The sequence below is a fragment of the Columba livia genome, chromosome 3 (genome assembly GCF_036013475.1).
Source record: "Columba livia isolate bColLiv1 breed racing homer chromosome 3, bColLiv1.pat.W.v2, whole genome shotgun sequence".
Lineage (NCBI taxonomy): Eukaryota > Metazoa > Chordata > Aves > Columbiformes > Columbidae > Columba > Columba livia.
Window position 1 is genome coordinate 30511760 of NC_088604.1, and position 22318 is coordinate 30534077.

General features: G+C 34.8%; 1 protein-coding gene across 9 annotated transcripts in view; it reads left to right on the forward strand.

The window, feature by feature from the left end:
• The window catches only part of ADGRB3 (adhesion G protein-coupled receptor B3), a 443632-nt gene that overhangs the window by 167964 nt on the left and 253350 nt on the right, over positions 1–22318 (forward strand). For 5 of the 9 annotated variants that reach the window (XM_065056220.1, XM_065056221.1, XM_065056215.1 and 2 more), the window contains 3 exons: positions 11512–11622; positions 13948–13977; positions 16693–16854. In XM_065056220.1, the coding sequence (XP_064912292.1) occupies positions 11512–11622; positions 13948–13977; positions 16693–16854 (303 nt within the window). The remainder of the gene's footprint in view (positions 1–11511; positions 11623–13947; positions 13978–16692; positions 16855–22318) is intronic. The other 4 variants (XM_065056219.1, XM_065056217.1, XM_065056223.1 and 1 more) reach the window with 2 other exon arrangements.

Sequence of the window (22318 nt, forward strand, 5' to 3'; positions counted from 1 at the left end):
TTAGCATGTGGGCATTTGTATAACCATGTTTTGCATCAATGGGCTGTGCAGTTATCCTGGGAAACAAACAGCTCTGACTGTAGATATAACTACCTCAGGGCTCCACAGTCAGTTCTGGCACAGAGCACTCCAGTTCAGTCAGGCTTTGCAGACCCATTGCTGCAGCACTTTCAAAACCTTCATTAAAACTAATGGAATGTTACTTTTGAAATTTAGGATTCCTTGAATAGATTTTAGTTGAGTTTGCTGCTTATATATCAAGAAAATAATGATTTTTAAAAACAAGAATTGTATTCTCATTTGCCAAAAGTTGTTTCTAAAATCATAAGATTTTAGTTTGTAGAAGTCTTATGTTTACCCTGAGATGCGAATGAATGACAAGTTGATTTTTAAGTAACTTTTTTTTTTTTTTTTTTTTTTTTAATTAAAGATCAAATTTAAATATAGCCTGGAAAATATAATATTATTCCACAGGATGAGTACAGAATGAGTAGTTTCTGTATTAGGTCTAAAGCTAAGATTTTTTTTCTATGTTCTTCTGGTACCTTGTGAGCTTCAACGTTAGCTTTTTAAGCTACTTAAAATACTCTCAATTACTAGATTGTAGCAAATAATACATGCTGTATAATTTTTGTGGTTGTTGTGGTTTAAGCCTAGTTGGCACCTAAGCCCCACACAGCTGCTCACTTACTCCCCGCCAGTCGGATGGGGTAGAGAATCAGAACAGTAAAAGTGAGAACTTGTGGTTTGAGATAAAGGCAGTTTAATAGGTAAACCAAAAGCCACACATGCAAGCAAAGCAAAACAAGGAATTCAGTGACTATTTCCCAATGGCAGGCAGATGTTCAGCCATCTCCAGAAAAGAAGGACTCCATCACGCATAATGGTTACTTGGAATCACTCTGGATGTCCCCAACTTCCTTGTTCTTCCACCAGCTTTATATACTGAGTGTGACATCATTTGATATGGAATATCCCTTCGGTCAGTTTGGGTCAGTTGTCCTGGCTATGTCTCTTCCCAACCTTTTGTGCACTCCCCGCCTTGTTGTTGGCAGACCAGTATGAGAAGCTGAAAAGTCCTTGACTGCTTAACAAGAATTAAAACATTAGCGTGTTATCAACATTATTCTCATACCAAATCCAAAGCACAGCACTATACCAGTTTCTAGGAAGAAAATTAACTCTATTCCAGCTGAAACCAGGACAATGCTCAACATAGATATTGTTTTTTCCTGAATTTTCTGAATTTATAATATCCTCTGCCTTATTCCGGTTTTGAAGTTAATTGTTAACCACTAAACTGAATGGGATTATGTCCAGTCTGTTCCTTGTGGTAGTAATGTTGGAGCCATGGTAGTCTAAGTACGTAAGCAAGGCGAATATGTAAGTGGCAGTAACAGAATGCCTAGGAGCTTTGATGTTTGATGCTCTTACTTCAGAGCTGAAAGCTTATGTGCCCAAAAGCTGCCTAGTTTCCCCCAATTCTTTAGCTGTTCTAAAAAAATGCATTATTCCCACTCATAGATACTTCCTTTATTCCTCAGCACTGACTGTTTTTTCATTTTCTGCTTATAATGCATATTGGCTAGCTGTGACTAGACATACTGCTTTTATAGTTCTGATTTTGATTTCTGATTGGACAATCAGAATATATACTAGTAAGTTTCTAGTAAGCATAATTTAATTTATTGATTCAGAATTTGCTAACCATAAATATTCCATTATACATGCTTACAGTTGACTGTATTTGAGAACGCTTCTTTCAGGTGACTACATCATTGGAATATTTTCAGAGAGCCAAGACACAAGAAGCAAAAACATAATTTGAAGAAAATTCAATTTTTTATTTGAAAATATCTTTGTATAAAATATATTTTTGTAGCTATTTTACTGAGCTCCCTGGTGAGACCATTGTTTTCCAGCTCTTCCTTTCTAGACAGCAGAGTAGAGGCAATGGAAGAGATTTATGGACTATCTGTGGGCAGATGTGCAGGTAGCTCTGGAGAGAATTCAAAAAAGGTTCATAGTTAGGAGGAGTATAAGGAGATTCCAATCTTAAGCCCCTCTTAGAGAACCATGATACACATCGCAGTTGTAGGTCGCCAGCTGTATGAGAGTCTGTTTACACTAGGTAAAACACCACTAACTGCAGACTTCTCCATGAAAGATACACTAGTTTATCTATGTCCATAAGCAATAGATCATTCTGAGAATGCATTTACGTAAGTTACAGTCAGAGTTCCCATCTTAATCAGTATCAAAAACTCCATAGTTCTAAGTCCAGAACTAAACATCTTCACTGAAAAAATCCATTTGCCATCTCCAAACATTCATATATGTCGACTATTGACATCATTGCTTCAAATGATGGACCATAATGATTTGAGACAGATTTTAAGTAATCACATCACATATTATACTGACCAGCTGAAGGAGTTACATGAGATGTATCTTGGACAACTCTCAAGGAATAGGTGTTTTTTGATGATCCTTATTATTGACATCTCTAGGGGAAGCAGCCATGATTCTCCATAGAGCACAATTCCATTAATCGTTCTGGAGGTCAAAAGATGTAGATGGTTGCAGTAATGTTCACAGATGCATGAGAACTTTAAAATAAGAGATTCCAGTGTCTGACATCAAGTAGGGATGCAGAAACAATGAGGACACTAAAATCAGTTACTTCGATGCTTGTTGGTGAAAGACAGGTATGCCCTTACACCTCTGAAGATGATACCACTTCAGTAGTATCATTCCTGTCATTCTCCCTAATATGAGTGTCAATGTCATGTTGACTAGATTGTGTTTGATATTGCTTTCTAATTTAATCAGAGAACTGGACCAGGATGCACTTTGCCATGGTTGAGTAGAAATCTCTGTCACAGCTGCGGAACAGCGGTTTTTTTAAGTTTTAAAAAATATGTATATTACAAAAAAACCCAAGCATACTGATGGCTTTCAGAATAATCAGTATTTTGTGGACCTTTAGAGGATCATTACCATAGCCTCACTAATTCTAGTGGATTCATTTTCTCAACCCAGTAAAATACTGTTGTTCCTGTGTTAAGTATAGTACATTATGGTCAGATTATGCCTATCAAATATGTCTGCTCTTAGGTCAGTTGTCATGCTATAATTTTTTATATGTTGGCTTTAGGTATTGGATCTGGTATAGGGAGGAGAGAAATCTTGCACCTTTGCTATTCTTTAATGCAGGCTTCAGGGTGAGCTTCCCTAAAAAGCAGTCAACAAACTATGCATTGCTTTGTTCAGATTTGCAGTCTAACAGTTCATTTCTGGGTCTGACCCTGAAATGAGAATCTTGGAGACCTAGAAAACTTTGCTTTTACTAAATCCTGTGAAAATATCTAATGAGTTTTCAAAAAATCCTAATATAAGTCCAAGTTATATTAATTGACAGTTTTCAGGTAAATCTCTCATGTGCTTTCCTGCTTAAAATACCATGCATGTATTCCTGAAGGAAGGATTTTGTTATTGTGGAAAACTTCTGAAGTTTAAATTTTGAATCACTGGTTTTCCATTCATTTCTGTCATGTTTTCCTATGATTAAAATGTAGTGTGTAAAATTGACACTTCCCCCATTTTTTATTATTCTTCTGAAGAGCAAAAAAAAAAAAAATAGTAGACTTGAACAAGGACAAAAAATGCTCTTCAAAAGGCATGTAATATCATTTAGCTTCACCCAGAAGCTTTATTGTTCTAAAAAACAAAACACATTCAGTTTAACTGTGCTTCGTGAGTAGATTTTGCAGTACCTATTATTTAAAACATTGATTCTTGTTCTTTCTCTTCATACAGCTTCAGAATCTTTTACAGACTGTAAACTTCCCCATTATAAATTCATAGATAATTCATCTCAAATTTTAATGAATGCTGCAATCATTTAGAAAAGATTAGGCAACCATCTGCAGGAATGTCTGCAGTAAATAGTTGCAGGGCAAGGAGATAGCCTGGATGTCCTTGTGAATCCTGCTTTCTACAATTACCTTTACTTTTCAGTGTTTGTAGAACAGAAAGGAAACAGAATTAAATTATTGAATTCAAGAATACCTTAGAAAATTACAGTTTATCGTCAGTCATCTTCTCTTGAGTTGTGAATGTATAGAGCAATAAAGAGGCACATACTAGCCTGTGTATGATATCTAGGTACTTTGGTGCAGCGTTCAATAAAAAAGAGATCGTTTATATAAAAATGATGCTATTCTGAAATAGCTACTGCACTGGCTAACCATATCAATAATTCAATTATTTAAATATATTAAAGAAAGCAAAATACTCAATGCAGAAGTAAAAGAGTATGAAATGCAAAGAAGGAATGAAGACACAAAAGTATTATTATGGTAATATACTTTAAATTTTTAAAGGCTACTCATGAATAAGTTATTATAGTATAAACATTAAAATGATGAGAATACTACAAGCGAATTCATTTACAGTCTTTCATTAAAAAAGCAAAAATAAATAAAGGTAATCCCCTATGTTTTCATTTCTTAATATGTTATGATATCCATGAATCTCTTGAGAGAACAATAGGAAATATGAGAGAATAATATACTGCTGAATTTAGAGGTCTTTATTGTTAAACTCAATAATGTAAATTTCCTTTATGGGGTTTATCATTTTTATTTGAATGCAAACATATTAGGGTCGATTACTAGGGAAATACTTCAATGGGAAAAATGTGAACTACAGAGCATTTTCTGCATACTGGCCATGATACTTATAAAATATGTCAGATGGGTAAAGCTGCAGTTTGGGCTTGCTTTCATTCACCTATGCTTTTCCTCTTTGCTTACTTATAATTCTGCAAAGCACATGTGAAAACACACTGCCTGCTATGATGACATTTTACATTCATTTTGAACAGGTATGAGTCACTTCACTAGATTTACATGCTCCGTTTCTCCTGACTAGGTGTAAGATGATGAGCAATTGGGCCCAGGAAGGCAAGTAATAGAGCTTGCACAGTTTCAACATTCTGTGCACATACAAAGTGAATAAATATTATGTCTTTTTTATATTCTTCACTGACCAAATCTGTAGCCTTGAATAAAGAGGTTCAAATTCCACTGAAGATAATGACTGGCCAAGGGAGTCACTGCAGAGATGCACAGAGATGGCAGATTGCATTGCCACAAGAAAATTTAGCTCATCAGGATTTGTGCTAGAATTTACAGTTTAATTCAGTAATATTTCATTTCTTATGTCATTAAAAATAGCAGCAATAATATTAATCTGGTGTTATTTCCTAGGAGCAAATGGGTCTCCCTAGAGACAAACGCAAACTAATTACCTGTGTACAATATGTTGACTGTTTAGAGTACATAATTATTTTCTGTAATTTTTTGAAAGATGAAAGAGTGCATACGTATATATATTAGTAGATCCGTGTGCAAGAGAAAGGAAATCTTGTATCTAATTTCCTACAAATGTTAACCATTAACCTATCTTTGTCTTTTACTTGATAAAATGCAAGAGTGCATTATAATTTAAAAAAATTACTTTGTACAAATACTATTGCCTTTCATATTTCCACTGCTATTAAAATCCTCTCTGTGTTTTCATGGGTAATGGGATATCTTTCTTTCTCACTCTGTTCATGAATACAGCTCAGTGCAGATCTGAGCTCACTCTAGTGAAAGAAGTTTTTCCGTTCAGTTTGAAACTGGTCAAAGCTCTTCTATACTGTTTCAGAGAGCCAAAAGTGGACTTTTTATGGGACCAGGATCTACATAGGAATTGGGCAAAGGCTGTTTTAAGAACATTTTCCACATTTACTAAGTAGAGGTTCCCATGGAAATCTAATTCAGCTAACAGCTATGTTACCGTTTTGGCAACTTGCCTGCCTGGTGAGGAAATATCATTTTAAGGGGTTTCTGTAGGAAGCCATAGCTTGAATCTCTTCTGCAGAGTGATGATTCACTGATGCCCTGAAGCTCTGTGCCTTTTCAATGCAGCATTTGAGAACAGATGCTTCCCGGTGGGGCCTGGGTGCCCTGCTACAGTGCAGCAGGGCTGGAGACAGGGAAGGGAGTGCTCCTGGGATTTTCTTTGCTTTCGTCATGGGGTTTACTGTAAAGGAAAAACAAGCGTAGCTCATGTTGGTTTTGTTGTTGTTTTATTATTTTTTTAAGTCCAGCCCTTTCAAAAGAAGAAAAAAAAACAACAGCAAACAAAAACCCCTCAGTCTGTTTTTCGTAATAAAGTGGTTGGTTTTTTTGTTTGCTTGTTTTAATACGAGTATTAATTTTATAACAAAAAAGAAACAGAAAGTCTCGGCTTCTCAATTCAATGCAATATTGTTCTTCTAAGTCAACACACATTCTGCCATCTAGTGACCAGAAGAAACTGTACTGACCAGCTGCAAATGAGATGAGAAACCCCCAGTATTGCTCGTTCTCCATATGGGACTAGTATCTTTGTTGGAGAAACTATAAAACAGGCTAAAAAAAAAATCAGATGTGCAGGGAACTTTTTCAAGCTCCTGGAAGTCTGCAATTAATCAGATCTATTGAAATGTTAATAGTTATGTCCAAAAATTAATTGAAACAAACTGGTTATTTATATATTTCTTTAGCCCTCTTCTTTCTTCCCTTCCCACTCCACACTCCCTCCTTCACCTGGGACTTATATCAGCATTTTGCATAATTTCTGGGAAAAAAAAAGTTTGTGTGTTTGCACAGAGAGGATGCCATGCTTCTTCACGTGAGACAGTTTGTATTAATGCACATTTTGGCTGCAAGATCTTTAATATTCATTCCGTACGCAAGAGTAATTGAAAACATTCATTTGACTATTTACAATGCAGGAGTGGGTAGGATAGTATGAAGTACAGTGCAGGAGTGCTATGGGTAAGAGAAAAAAATGGTAGTCACTTTGGGGAATCAATTGCCTCTTCTAGATTTTAAGGTTCTGATCAGACTTGAGGGAGCTGCTCACCATCTCACCTTCCAGGCAGTTTAGTACAAGCTGAGGAGACACAGCAGCTCTCAGAAGGTGCTTTACATTTTACATACTCTAAAGTGGTAACCCTGAAGTTCTCAGAATCACTTCTTTTTAGTTAAACAGCTCATTCGTGCTGCCCTCAACAACTATAATGCTGAAAAAGTGTTGTTTGGTTGGTTGGTTTTTTTTTAATGTCAGTGTGTTCTATGCCACTGATAGCACAATTCATACTAGATGTTACACCTGTAACCAGATCAATAGATTTGCACTGTGAAGTTCCTTTGAAATGTGACATAAAAATAACCATAAGAGCCAAATCAACATGGTTTATAATGTCATATGAGGACTAGGATATATATGTAACAGGCTTACAAATATTATTAAACAACTGAGGCATAAAATCTGTTTGACACATATTTTAATTTTAATGATTATCCAATTGTCAAAAAGCAGAGACTAGTCATTGGTGAGTAGAACCTTGCAAAGCTGGTATTTTTCTTCTGTATTGCTCAGTCTTCCTACTTTGCATTTTTATACTGTTAACAGATGTTTTTTTTCTTCTTTGTTCCTACAGAGAGCTCATGGCGCCTCTCTTCTCTCCTAAAAATGTACACCTACATTGGCTGCAAGATTTTAGCTACTCGTTTAAAAACTAAAAAGGTTACTCAATAGGAATAAAAATTCCCATAACATAACATAAAAATAAAGGTAAAGCCAATGGGACTACAGACAAGAGTTGTTGTCAATAATACTCAACTGTAAACTTTGGAATTTCAGATATATTTTTTCCACTCCTAGAAGGCATGGAACTATATTACATACTTCAGAGTTATATGTAAAATGAAATTACAAACCACATCCATATTAAGACATATGTATTGCTAAAATAATTTCAAGTTTTGAACCATTGTGTACAGCTGAGGAAGGAAAGAATATGCATCCTGTTTTAGGAAACTATTGTACTTCCATAGCCACCAATGGACCTCTGACAGCAGGATAAATTCTTGTATCTGATAACTAAACCTCAGGTTTTCTACCACAAATGCTTGGAATATGTTATGATTTGTTATAAGTCACAGTCTGGTTGAAATGACCCATTCAAGGTATTTCTTTATGAGTTTGATTATCATGCAGGCAGATTTTAGTTTTAACAATGTAGGAAAAAGCATTAAAACCCTTTCGTGTCTCCAGGCCTAACTTATGATCACGGTGGTGATTTATGGATCAGGCTGTGTACCTGTCTGCTGCTGAAAGTTTTCATAGTCCTTCTTCATTTACTGAAAAAAACCCTGATTAATATCGATGTTTGAGGTAAAACCAGAGAAGGACTGTCCTATTTCACCCAAGAGAAAATTAGGACAGGTATGAACAAAAAATTCTGTTCAGAAACTGATGTCTGCAAAAATACCTTCAGCAGCAAAAATGAGGTAAGAGTGAGAATGGGAAAATTCCTTTACTCAGAATCTCACTTCAAACATCCAGTATTATATCCCAGACATCAGGTCTTGAACCAAGTTGGTCTGACCTTGCAGGATACCTCTGTGCCAGATACTGTCTACAATAAGATGGTCCCTGTCACCTTTCCCTCACAAAAAGGTCCTTGAAACTATTGTGGCTTTCTGTCATACTTTAGGCTGACTTGGGTTAAAATGCTTTCCCAGCCCAGAAAGTATTTACATACTTCTCTCTCTGAAGCATTGAGGGAAAAAAAATTGCATAACTGGTTCATCTTCTACATTTGTTATTTAGCTAGGATCTGAAAATGCAGGAAAGTTTTATTTTATTTAGTATTTATTGACAACTGTGGCAGTCAGTTAAGTAAGACATTTCATTTTAAAATACTTCATAAAAATGCATTACTGTTGACCTTCTTAGATTAAACAATTTTGAGAGCACTGTTTGTACTTATATGCAGAAACTGGACACTTCTGATTCCATTACAAGAATGTACTTGACTCTTATTTTTCTTTTCTTATGAAGCCTGAATTTTAATGAGGCCTTAAAGTCATCACCCAGCCAGGACACTGCATTTCCTGTTACCACTTTTGTTCTCATGCAGCATTTGGTTAAATACTTCAGCTGAATATGAAAATAAGAGCATTGCAGAAGTCCAGTTCCATTTTTTGACAAAACTTATAAAGAAATATTTTAATCTTGGTTATGAAATATTTATCTTATATACATATATATTTACTATATAAATGCTTAATATACCAAAGGGGCATTAGTTGAAAAGTGCATCTCAAAGACCATTAGCAATAGTTGAAGTGAATTGAATGTGTACATTAAAAATGTGTTGCTAAGTGGAAAAATAAAAAAGTTGAGGCATGATTAGATTCTGCATCAATGACTTGTACTTTAGTTTGCTTGGTGATATTCGTGGATTACTCCATCATTGTGAATGGAGCTACTCTGGGTATAAACCACAACCCTGAAAACTGATCTCCCAGACTTTCTTTTGCCTCTTCACCAGAGGTCTCTGTCCTGTGCGGATGCTGCGGGGCTGGGACTGGAGCATTCCCCACCTTCCTGTATGCCTCTGGAAAGCCTTCCTCTAGCAAAGGTCTCCCATTATTGCACTCTGTAACTTCAAAAATAGAATTAAGTCTTCTGCAAGAATGGTGCCGTATCCTCTAAATTGCCTGACAAGCAAACTGCGAGTGGGCAGCAAACTCAGAGCAAACATGCCTTGCTTTCACAGCTCCTTCAGGGGAAAAGCTGTATAAAATCTCTTGTCCTTTGCCATGTTGTTAGTTGCAATTAAAATGGTCATCTGTACTTCCCCTTGTAAAATTTTTTAAAGTATCATTCTAATCTTAATTTGCATTAGAATATTGATTGTAAAATTTTTATTATAGAGATTTCCCACAGAACAAAAAGATGTCTTAAATCAGAGGAGCTGTAGAAGAGGTGTATTTTATAAAAATATATTCATAACATGTTATAACACACATATGTATGTATACACATACATATATATATATTACATATATGTATGTGTATATAATTTATTTATCTTCTATATGCAGTTCTTGGTTGTGTTTAAAATTTTGGATGCTTAATAATCAAAATATACTTTATTAATTAGATTTTCAAATATTCTCTTTAGCATGCAAACTCCATTGCTGTTCTCAAATGGATAATTAACTTTATATTTTAAGTGGTGCCATTAATGAATATTTACAAAAAGAAACACTAATTTGGAGAAATATATCAATAATTTACTAGAAATGAAATAAAACCTTTCTCTCCTGATTGACTCCTTAAAAATATATTTGCCTTTTATTATTTTTTTACTCTAAACAGAATTTTAAATATGTTTACTTTAATGATCTATCAAAAAATGTGTTTGCAAGTTATATTTATTAGTAGCATTTGTATCTTATATAATGTTTTGCATCTTTTGAGGCAGGAAGGTAAGTTTCATTATCTGCATGACTTGATAAACTGGGGAGAATTTTGAATTTTGCAATTGCAAGGTAACTTTCCAGAAGAAAGTATTTTTTAATGTTGATATTCCTAGTGCTTCAGACACCTTCTGCCTCATCAGAAACTTCATGTGATTGTAGTTGAAGTAGTTTCAGTGCTAACCCAGTGTTCCCAGCACACGCTGCCTAAATTAGAGTTCCAGCAGACACTGAATATTTAGCACCAAGCTGTAGATAGCCGTGTGTGCCTTGGAGGACCAGAGGGAACTGTGCTGAAGACCCAGTCGCCCTGGAAGTGCAAAGAACTCTCCACATTTAATCACAAAAAGGAAAAATGAAGCATGAGGTAGAAGGCTAAGAGGTTTGTGCAGGACCAGAAGGGGAAAGCGGCAGCAGTGATAGGATAAAAAAATGAAGCACTCTTCTCTCCCACTCTCTGGCGCCTTATTGATTTTTACGTGGATTTCCGATTTCCCTATTAAAATCAATGGGGACATCTTTTTAAATACTCAGGGCAAGATTAACCTATAGTCTTTATAAATGAAAAGTTTCAGAAAGGAAACCATTCACAAGCATTTATTCTGCTGGATTCAGCCTAAAAATTAAGCAGTTCATTGGCCAAATTATTATTATTTCACATTGCCACCATTCCCAAAGATGACTCGTTATTTCTATTGAAGGCTTCATCAGCCAGAAAGATGAGTGCAGAATAGAAGTCCTCCAGAGGAGCAGCAGGCTCTGCCATAGAACAGCAATGTCTAACACTGTCACAATCATTTTCTGATGTGGTTTGCACTGATTCAAAATGTAGGAATAAAATGTCTGCATTTGAATAACTGTTTTTGTCCCATGTCATAGAGCTGATTTATAGTATGTGTCACTACGTTGAATGTTGGTTCATACAATAAAATCATGTTTGAATATCTGCAGACACAAATTTAAGTATTTATTAAAAGCTGAGTGTAGCCAAGTTAAGTTGATATTAACTGCCATGATCACTTACCTGACTCTTACCAGCAACTTCCAGGTATGTTTAGGAACATATTGCATGAGACAGTATGTGACTTTTAAGAAATGTCTACACACAAGCTTTCATAAACCTTTATTCTGTCTTTAGAATTTGGAATGATGGGAGATCATACAATTAAAAGTCAGCGACCTCGATCTGTTCATGAGAAAAGGGTCCCTCAGGAACAAGCTGATGCTGCTAAATTTATGGCACAAACTGGTAATACATCAGTTACATTTTTCTATTTCCTGTTGTTAATTTTAGCAAAACCACTGCATGCTTCCATAATCTTTTGCTGCATATTTGTCAGTTTTCTAAGCTGATACTTTTTTTGAATCATTTTTTTTTTTCCACCAGTTAAAGTCCATAAATAAAGTAGCTGAGAATTAGGTAAATCATATAAAAACATGCACTGTGAATGTGGATACTGAGTCATTTAGTATAAGCATGAATGTCTTTACTAGTAAAAGCAGTCTCACACATACATGACACAGAGCAGCTAACTGTGACATAGTAACTTCTTTCAAAGAAGATGTTAAGAACATGCTTCAGAATGTCTTTATAAATAGACAACGGTCTAGTCCCAGCTTTAGGCATTTATCAAATTAATTAATTACTAGGGTGACTTCGATGTGCCTACATTCAGCATTTACTATCTTTGGCCCAGCACAATGCTCTGTTCTCCAGTTTACAGATTCATAATTGCTAAGTGAAATTGGCTGTAAGTAGTTTTTAATTGGATGTGCAAATTATCTAACAGTTTATCATCTAAAACATATTTTCTAATTTTGTTTGAGCAACTTCATCTTCTTTTGATAAAGATACCAAAATGGTATCAAAAACCTAGAACTGAAGTTAAAAAAAAAACAAAACAAAAAAAACCCCAAACAAACAAACAAAAAACAACAACAACAACAAAAAAGCCTATTTACCAACAGTTACCACAGCTGCCTTTGAGGCCAGTGATGAATTTTTAGTGGTGAGTTGAATTAAGCTCTCATACACCAGAACTACTGCCCTTTTTGCATCACTAATGGTCTGTGCATCTGTTGGTAAAATCTAATTCTTTAATGATCCCCTACACACTCCATTCCAGTAAGTGACTGCATTGAAAATCTTGTGCCCCATAATTATTGTATGGATTTGAAACAACTTACTCTGTATTCCACAGTTACTAACCTAGAAAATATGCCTGCCTCAGTCATACATAATGCTTCCAGTTTTATATTCACTTTAGTAAAAGAGCTATAATTGCTTCTAGTTCTGTTGCATGTTGACTTCCTTAGTAGTAGGGTGCTTTAATTAACAGATTTGCAGAAATCAATATATTAAGTAATCTAAATACTCGCCTAGCCAATTGGTGTAGATTCGCTTGTTAAAAAATTTAAGAGGGGGGGAAAAGTCTGTTTCCCTCCCATTAATTTGTAGTACTTAGTTGGCTAACTCCCAAGTGATAATAGTGTAAGAAAATGCAGTGGAAGAAGAGAACCCTCTTGGTGGTCATGCAGATTTTGTTAGGCAAGTAGAACTTATTACTGACATACCTAGCTCAGATTTATAATGTTAGTTGCTTACTACATAGAATAACACCTTTGCTTTTATGCTTCTTCTTGAATTCATACAATTACTCCAAAAAATAAGTGAGATGATCTGGTTTATTTCCTCATATAAATCCCTAAAACTTTCATATGATCAGGTAAAAGCTGTATTTGATAATTTCTATTCACTCGTTGCAGTGCATCTATTATGGGTGTTAGAGAACTGCATTATAAATGCAGCACTAATACCATCACCTTCTGATAGATTGTGTGTGTGGAGTGGGACATGTGTGTTCAAAATCATACAGGCTTGGTTTTCAAGGTCCTGTTTAGAAAGCATGTGAGATATATCAGCAGAGCATATATATTTACATGCCCAGCATTGAGGAAATCTATATTTTACAAACTGTAGATTAACACATTTTAAGTAATACTGTGCTCTTTTTGGACATACTAATTTTCATCTCTTCCTCATTTCGATTTTTCTTTGTAGTGATCATTGCATATTTTCTTCACCCCTAATGCATTCATTTTCTTGTGATGTAATTAATGTGATATCTTTTTAAAGGTTTTTTCTAACATATCTCTCTCATTAATTTTCCCATGTACTAAGAAGGCTAATAGCCTTTGGAATAAATTGATACTGAGTCTGTGCAGTTTCTTATATTTTAAGCACGTTTAGTATTTTATTTTGTGTAATAATAAAAAGATGCAAAAGTGCAACAAAATGTTTTTATGATTTAAAAAGGCAGAGGGACAAGAATAGAGAATTGTCCTGGAAAACATTTATAAAAACTATTTAATACTGTTAGAATAGTGGACTTATTCCACCAATTCTTTGCTGGGAATGGAAGAGTTTTAAAATGTGGTGTTAAAATGTGCATTATCCTGTTTGTTTGTGAGTGATATGAGGCAGTAAAACATTGTATTTAAAAAAAAATATTGTATGAATAATTTATTTTCCTATATTTGTCATTTTATGTATTTGGACTGATCCTTCCCTTAGATGTTATGGGATTTAGAGAGTATGATACAGGTAAGTGTTACACAGATCAGTGAGGCCTTCCGTACAGTAAGTTATTTCCTCTTACGTGTCAAGCAACAGGGGCTTGGAAGCTTGCCAATAGTTAATTTCAGATTGTAGGTTTGATATGATAGATAAAAAACTTAAGAGTTCTCAAGTGACTGAAAACTAGAAGGAAAATAAAAAGTAGCCCTTTTGTAATTTTCATTTCAGAAAAGAAAAAAATGGAAAAGCCATAAAGAAAGCAATGGAAGATGTATTTCACATTTATATAGGCAATGTAGGCTAATTCTAGAAAATAAACAAAACATATTGGCAGCAGTACAAAATACTCTGAAAAATCAAAAATAACCAAAAAATCATAAGGTATTGTGCGAAAGGAAATGAAGCAGCTGACAAAATAAATTTGTGCTTGATTTTCTCTGATTTCACTCTTTTTGCACCATACATCATTTAGTGTGCAGGATCTTGCTCCAGCAAATATTTAAGCCTTCTGTCCTTTATGTATGGTGAAGTATATTGCTAGATTCTGCTTTTTGTGAATAGACAGTACATATTTGCTCAAAATTTTTAATACTGAATATTAATTTCAAAATTCACTGAATACAATAACGCTTCTTAGCATCATATTACTGTTATTTTTCATCATATTCCAAGGTTTAAGAACAACATTCTATTACTTTAAGGTATCTGAAATTGTAAATTTTTAATTCTTGATTTCTGCATTTTACTAGCTATGTACTGTCACCATGTCTGTGTTGGATAATAGCTAATTTACACTGGGTATATGTGACTTTTTTCTTAATGAGTAATATCTTGAGCATTGATGTTTTCTGCTGTTTGACCTTTTGTCTACACCATTTAAACAAAGTCAAATTTCAAACGTGCAGGAAAAGACCAAAAAAACACCTAGAAACCCATAATAATACAAGTATTTTCATCATGTACATAGGGCTCATAATACATATTGCATTATTGTTACCGCCTACCTAGATATTAGCCATATGTATGATATTATGTCATTTAACCTGAACCCAAGCCATGTAACAACAACCTAATCAAAATGTTAAATTAATATCAGAAATGTCATTAAAACAATAATAAGTGATTAAATATCTCATTTTCTCACCTAACAAATCAAGAAAGTGACTACAAAAATAACATTGGTGAATTTTTGCATTTAAAAAAATCTCATTATTTTGTCCTTGTCCATAGAAATTATTAGAATTGCACATAATTTTATGAAAAGCAGAGGGATTTGTGTGCTAATTTTAAAGCATTTTGTCTTGTTACTCAATAAGAAGCACATTTTTTTAAAGCATTGAATAGCCTTAGAAGTGCCCCTTAGAGGACTAGCAGAGACGAGCATTTTGTAAAGGTTTCATGCTTGGTCTCTGGAAACAAGCAACAAAAGAGCTTGAACAGATGCTTGCTACAAAAGCACATTTTCAATAAATGGTATATCGTTTACTGCATCCTTGGAAGGTATCACCAGAGTCTTCTTGGTTTGCAGACATTACTTTGATTGGAACCAATATCAAAACTTTTGGAAGAATAGAGGTATATTGAGGTAACTGGAATTTTAAGCAAGCTGTTAAAGACTGAAGATTGTATCATGCCACCGATTTAAAGCAGAAAATCCCTTTTGTTTCAAAAAGGACTTAGCTTTAATAATGAAGGGTGTAATAGAGGCTTCGACATGCCATTTTAGACTGATATTTAATGGCAGAAGGTGAAAGTTAATCCGTAATTATTTACTCAAATTGTTCACTGAAATATATTCACATTATTTTTCTGAGAATACACAAGGGAGACAGTTTTCTGAACATGAATGCCTTTGGGAAAGGAATTCCAGAATTGCCTGTGTGGCTGTTTGTGGAAACAAAGCTCCTTCCTGAGCATCCATGCAAGACTTGCTTTCAAAAAAATAGAAATAATATAATGTGCTATCTCTCAACACTTAAAAAAATACACTATTCAAATGTACAGTATTAATAATTCACATCTGACAATTTTGAACATGGTGTTATGTACCATAGGGGTCTATGTAATGGGGTCTAGCACGTCCAAGAATTTAGCCCATCTGTAGCTCAAAAGCAAGGAGCAGATCTGTAAAATAAGTGATCAAATCAAAGTTCCCATCCCACTGTTCAGGGTAAAATTTGGTAAGCAAAGTGCTTCCTTTTTGCCAGGGAACTTCTCTCAAATGCTAGATGACTCTCCTCTGTTGAAGAAAAGATAAAAAATAAGTGGTGTGGGTTTTTTGTTTGTTTGTTTTAAATCAGAATTCACTTACTGGTAGAGTTCCTTAAAGTATTACCTAGCCTTCATTCTAGAGTGACAGGTATAAATATCAAAGACAAATCCTTTGCTATGATATAAGAAGAGTTGTGTATGTTCTTTTAACATCCCGAGGGCAGTGTTGTTTCTAAAGTGTTGAAGGGCAGTGGTTCTCATAAAGTTGTAAATGATGTTAAGTGATCAAAGGGTTTCCCTCTGACAGGCGTTATGTGACTGCAGCATTGTAGATGTCTTTATTTTCTATTCATTGCACTTTTCCACAGCTGCTTTACTCCATGAACTTTTAGATATTTATTTTGGTGTGGTACTTTTTTCTTTGATTTATAAGAACAGAGGATAATGAGTTTCTGAAATACCAAAAAAAAAAAAAAAAGTCTAATTAATACTTATGTCCATATTCATGTTTGTTTGTTGTCTTGAATACAGGTGAATCTGGTGTTGAAGAGTGGGCCCAGTGGAGTACGTGTTCAGTTACTTGTGGTCAAGGGTCGCAGGTGCGAACCAGAACTTGTGTATCACCTTACGGGACACACTGCAGCGGCCCTTTAAGAGAATCAAGGGTTTGCAATAACACTGCCCTCTGTCCAGGTAGTGTTAGCAGCCAATAAATAAAATTGTGGATGTTTTTGAAATGTATAATGATAAGAATTTGAAACTATCTATTTCTATTTTTATTTTTATTATTATTATTATTAACTTGAATTTCATAAGGTCATTTCAATTAGAGCAGAGAAGTGTAACTCTATTCAGCTGTGAAATTTTATCATGTAGATTATTTTTGCTTTTGGAACAGTCAAGATATGGAACAAGAGTACCTTTTTTCTGACAGTTTCAAATTTTTTTAAGAAGTCTATATTTTCTGATTTCTACTCAGAAAAAAAGAAGGTATAGTGTGAGCACAAAGTACAAACTAGGGAAGAAATCCAGACCATCAATACATTAAGAAACAGAAACTGACTAACAGGGTGGGTTAACATTTTATTCGACACTGCAGTTGTTTAGACATTTAGAATACTGTCTTCTGGGAAATGGGCCAGACAATGTTGTCTGCACAAATACATTGTTCTGGCAAGAAAGGGCAGCAGCTACCCATCAAAGGAAGAAATATCAGACAAATGTAACTCTCTTAACATCTGGCACAAGGTAAAGGTCATCAGTATCTTGCATCACAGTTTTCCATTCCTTTTGTCTCAGAGATCTGGACATAGTAGGAGTTCAGCAGGAGTTCTACACTAAGGAGAAGAGACAGGCATGTTCAAGAGAGCTGCTGAAAGGGCACATCTCGTTACCTTAGACTCTACCTGTGGATCTGATTAATCTAGGATAGGAAACAAAAGGGAAGGCATATGCCCTATGACTACATTCATTTTCCTCTGCTGTGCCTTGAAACACGAAAAAATCATATGTCTCCCACATATGTCTCCCAGCTCTTTGTAACATCTGATCCCAAGAGGGTGGTGAGCCATCTTCAGCTTCTGGAGAAGCTCACTGCATTTTTGAAGTAAACTAAACTACACAGTGAATCCCCTGGACTTTATCTCAGTGAGTAATAAGTAGACTCAAACTCCCACCTTATTACTGTGTGTTGAAAAATAATCAACAATAAGTGTGTATGTGATCCCATCAGAGTTTGTGTATCAGCATTATAAGCATTTAGGAAAGCTTTGTAATGAAAAGCAACTTAAAATATTTCTATTAAACCATCTAGATAAACCATCTAGATAAACCATCACTGTAATAAGAACTGCTCTCAGCACCTAATGCTTTACTAGTGTGCTTTAGGTAATCAATTCACATAGGATTTTCTAAAATTTCCGTGTAGAAATCCCCACACAAGGCTGAATTTGATCAACCGAAGTGTTTCCATACAAAAATGGCAGCTATTTCTAAAAAGATTAGGCTAGCTTAGAGTCTGTCAGAGGTAAGATACATTACAAAAGAACTCTGAACTTGAAAGTACAAAAATAAGAAGTGAAAAAAAGAGAAATAGAAAACAAAGGAGAAAAGAAAAAATATTCCAAACAATCAGAGGTAGATTTAAAGATTCTCTAGAAATTGCATGAAGTGTGAACATAAAAAACACAGTCCAGCACTCACAATGAGATGCAATTCTGCCTGCTTTCCTGCTCATTTGGTATTTCCCGAGGAGAGTAAAGGCATCTATATCAGATACTTTTAAATAATTTTAGCTTCATTTCCTCCAGGAAGGAGTGAGAACATTTCATATCAAAACAAAACAAAAACCAAAACAAAACATGTAATGTTAAAGCCAAGGTAATTAATTTGCTGTCAAAGTTAGCTTGAAAAAAATCTTAAAACTCACATTATCTAGCGAACTTCTAAAAGAATGTTCTTGCAAAAAGACTGCTCCATATTTCTCAGGTCACAAAGAAGCTGTTTCCTTATACATGAACTCCCACTTCAGGGTGTGGTTTTCATTTCCAGATACCTGGAATGAGCAATAGCTACCAGTTCGCACTGGCTAACAGTGATACTGTTAAGATATTTTCCTTTTCAGATCATGACAGCTGATTCTGATAATCTTTATGTAACTTGAGTTACCTTCCCTAAATAATTAGTCTTCTGGGCTTAATCTTGCATGCTGTTTCACATAATTACAATAACCTTATTTATTTATGTTGGTCTCTGTCTGGCTACAGGGTCACTACTGTGTGGCAGTGTGCAAGATTAGCAATTTAGAAATGTGCTTTTCCTAGTCACACAGTTCTATTAATTTTTCAAACATCCCTTTAATCATTAGCCTAAATATCCTCTGTCCTCATTATATTATGTATCCTGACTCAGAGAGTTGCACAGTTCAGGATTATCCCCGGTCCATCAATTAAAAAATGCATAGTTCGTGCACTATTATAATGCAAACACACATTTGACAAAACAATCCAAACACGGATATATAGCTGGGTTCTGGCCTGTGTATCCACACCTATACCACTCATTCCATACAGCTTTTGACTCTGTTAACACAGTAAGATTTTACATCATAGAGTGTAAACTAGAAACATTATACATATAAAAACATAACAGTGGTGTCTCCTTGTAACCTACAAATAAAAAATCTACTGGGGCATATCCATCATATGTTTGCTTGATTAGTGAAAGGGAGACAATAATGTTTGCTAATCAAAAAGTTGCCCCTTCAAAATATAAAAAATATGCAGAATGGCCTGCTGCACTATATTTCAAGCATCTGTCCACAAGCTTTAAAGGAACCTGTTAAACTTGCAAATAATAGTGTAAGGCTTCCAGAGTATTTTCATCTATTGCCTTCACATACTCCCTTCAGTGTCCAAGATACTTGCTAGGATGTTAGGAAATACATCTCTCTGTGATCTTACTGTCTTGGAAAATTTTGAGAATGGGATACACCAGCTTCATCGTTACATATACACATATATATGTGTGTGTAAGTATTAGTATTGAAATCAAACCTTAAAATTTCAAAGTAGTACTCCTGATAATTCAAGCAAAATCATGAAAGAAACATTATTTACATAATTTTTGGTTTATTCATATTTATTCCGGACCAATACAATTTCAGGCACAGGAGTCTACTGGGTCTTGGAAGTTCATTTTGTCTTGGAATCAGGAGCCTTCTAGAGAAGTGCAACATAGTAGGCAACAGAAAATAGCTCAGGTAACTATTGTTGTTGCTGGCTCTTTGGTGAGCAAGGACATCTCAGGATTCATTACTGCAGTGCCACTGATTCATTTCAGCTTAGTGGATCATTTCTAACACAGCTAAAACTTCAAGGAGAAAGAGCATGGAATTTCCGTGCCTGTAGAGCACCTCAGTTAGTTTTTATTTCTCCTTCTCCATTGCCTTCAACTACTTCTATAACAAAACTTAGCTGAAGCTCAGCATTTTCAGGCTTATGGGTAAAGCAAGACAAGGCTGGAACAGAAATACCCTAAACAATTTCAAACATTTGTATGCTCAAAAGCCATATTTTGACTGGTGTGATCTGATAAGACTACTTTACTTATCTCCCTCCCCCTTTTTTTTTTTCCTCAGGGCTCATATTAATGAAGTTTAGTCATATTGCTGAAACGTTGCACATTTTGATATATTCTGTGCCTGCATGGTAACAAAATTGTTACAGAGAAACTAGCCCTATCATTTTTAATTCTTGTAGCTTCACTGTTAGTAATCTATGCTGTGGAAGTTCAGGTCTTCATTTCAAAGGAAGAAAATAAGAGAAGGAAAACTTAGGTTTAAAATTAGAAAGTGACTTGTCAGAAGTAGAGTGGCTGTATGGCTTAAATGTGAAGGTTAGAGGGCAGCTGTCAGAAAGTTTGCTCAGTTTACGTATTGCAAATTTAAGATTTTTGACTGGACAAGTTATGCTATACTAAAGGAAACTACAGCACTTAAATGAATTTAAATTCATGCATACAAACCCTCTATTTTAATTTAAAAGAATCCTTTAATGTAACATCTGCTTAGATGCAGTAATTCAGCACTATTAAACTATGATACCACTTGCAATGAAACATCAATGGCTATAATAGCTTTCCAATATCTTTTCAGTTTAAAGCTGAACAAATCAAAGCTTTTAAGCCCTAAAGAAAATCTCCCAAAATACGCTTGTACGATGAAGGCCAGCATGGCCTCACGCCGCCTCCTACCTCACAGCAGTTGCGTATTGTGAACACTGTGGGTGTTCACTTCAACATGATTAGGTTCACAGAGTGGCAGAGAGAAGGAAAAGATGTTCTGCAGTACTCCAAACTCGTTGTACTGGCAATGTTTTTGACAGATAAGTTGGCAATAATCTGGATATTTTTGTCCCAAATAATGAATCTTGCATCTGAAACTGAATTATAGAAAACAGAAACTCCTCTGTGGGCCAGCTCTCCATCTGGTGCAATTTGGCATAGCTCATCTGGCTATAATTCATCAGATGTTATAGGGTTTTTTGCACTTAGAAAATAGTATTAAAGAAAGAAAATGTAAATGAAATATCAGAAAAAAATTATTCAAAGGTAAGAAATTTTAAATTAAGATGTTATTTTAAAGCTGATCTGGATAATACTAGACCCTTTTGTGATGTGTTGAACAGATTAATTCACCTTCATATTTGTTTACTGACACAGGTGGTTTTCTTGGTGTTAGACCTTTTCCATCCTTGACTTTATTACTTATCTACTAGTTTCAGATATACAAGTCTATACATACCAGAAGGTATTGTGAAATTTTTACTTAATGAGCTATAATTTGCCAGAGAAGATGATTTTGGACGCAGCTTATATTAAACCACAAACAGATAGAGGCTATTGTAAATTTCAGTCCACCCAAAGTGAAACATTTTGTTGTGGCTTGCAAAAGAATTATTCTATGTTGCTGCTAACATGCAGTCACTCTTGCCAGAAGAGATATACAACTTTTTGGCTCAAGACACTATCTTTGAAGAGCCTCTCAGCATGTTTCGGTCATTTTTAAACAAAGACAACTAATTTACAACATTTTGACATCATCAAATCAAAACTCCAAATCAAAAAATAGACTTAAACTCATTTGTACCCTGAAATCTTCAACCTGTTCCTACATAGTGTCAAGACCTTTCTAATTTATTATTTTTTATGGAATAATATTTTTTTTAACTTTGGATTGTTTTGCTATGTTTTGTACTTTTTGAAGTTTTTGTTGCACCAGAGCATCTTAATCAACATTTTTTGTATCAGGAGATGAAGTTATTTAATTGTAATTACTGACTGCTGTTTAGAATCTGATTTGACAAATCAGTTGATTTTTGTCATACAATTAAAAACGTGAAGTCTTAGAGATATGCCTGGATTCAAACCAATACTTCACCAATGAGAAAAATTATCTTCAGATCATATGGCTGGATCAGAGTAGTTGTCTATGTATGTTACCTGTTGAGAAAAGACAAAATGTAAGGAATTATATGCAGATATAGTCAGCAAGTTACTAGCTTTAGAAGAGTTAGGTTTCCTGGTTTTGACCAAAATGTCACAGCTAATCAAGGTTTTAAAATAACTAGACTAAAATCTGTCACTTGAACATTTATTT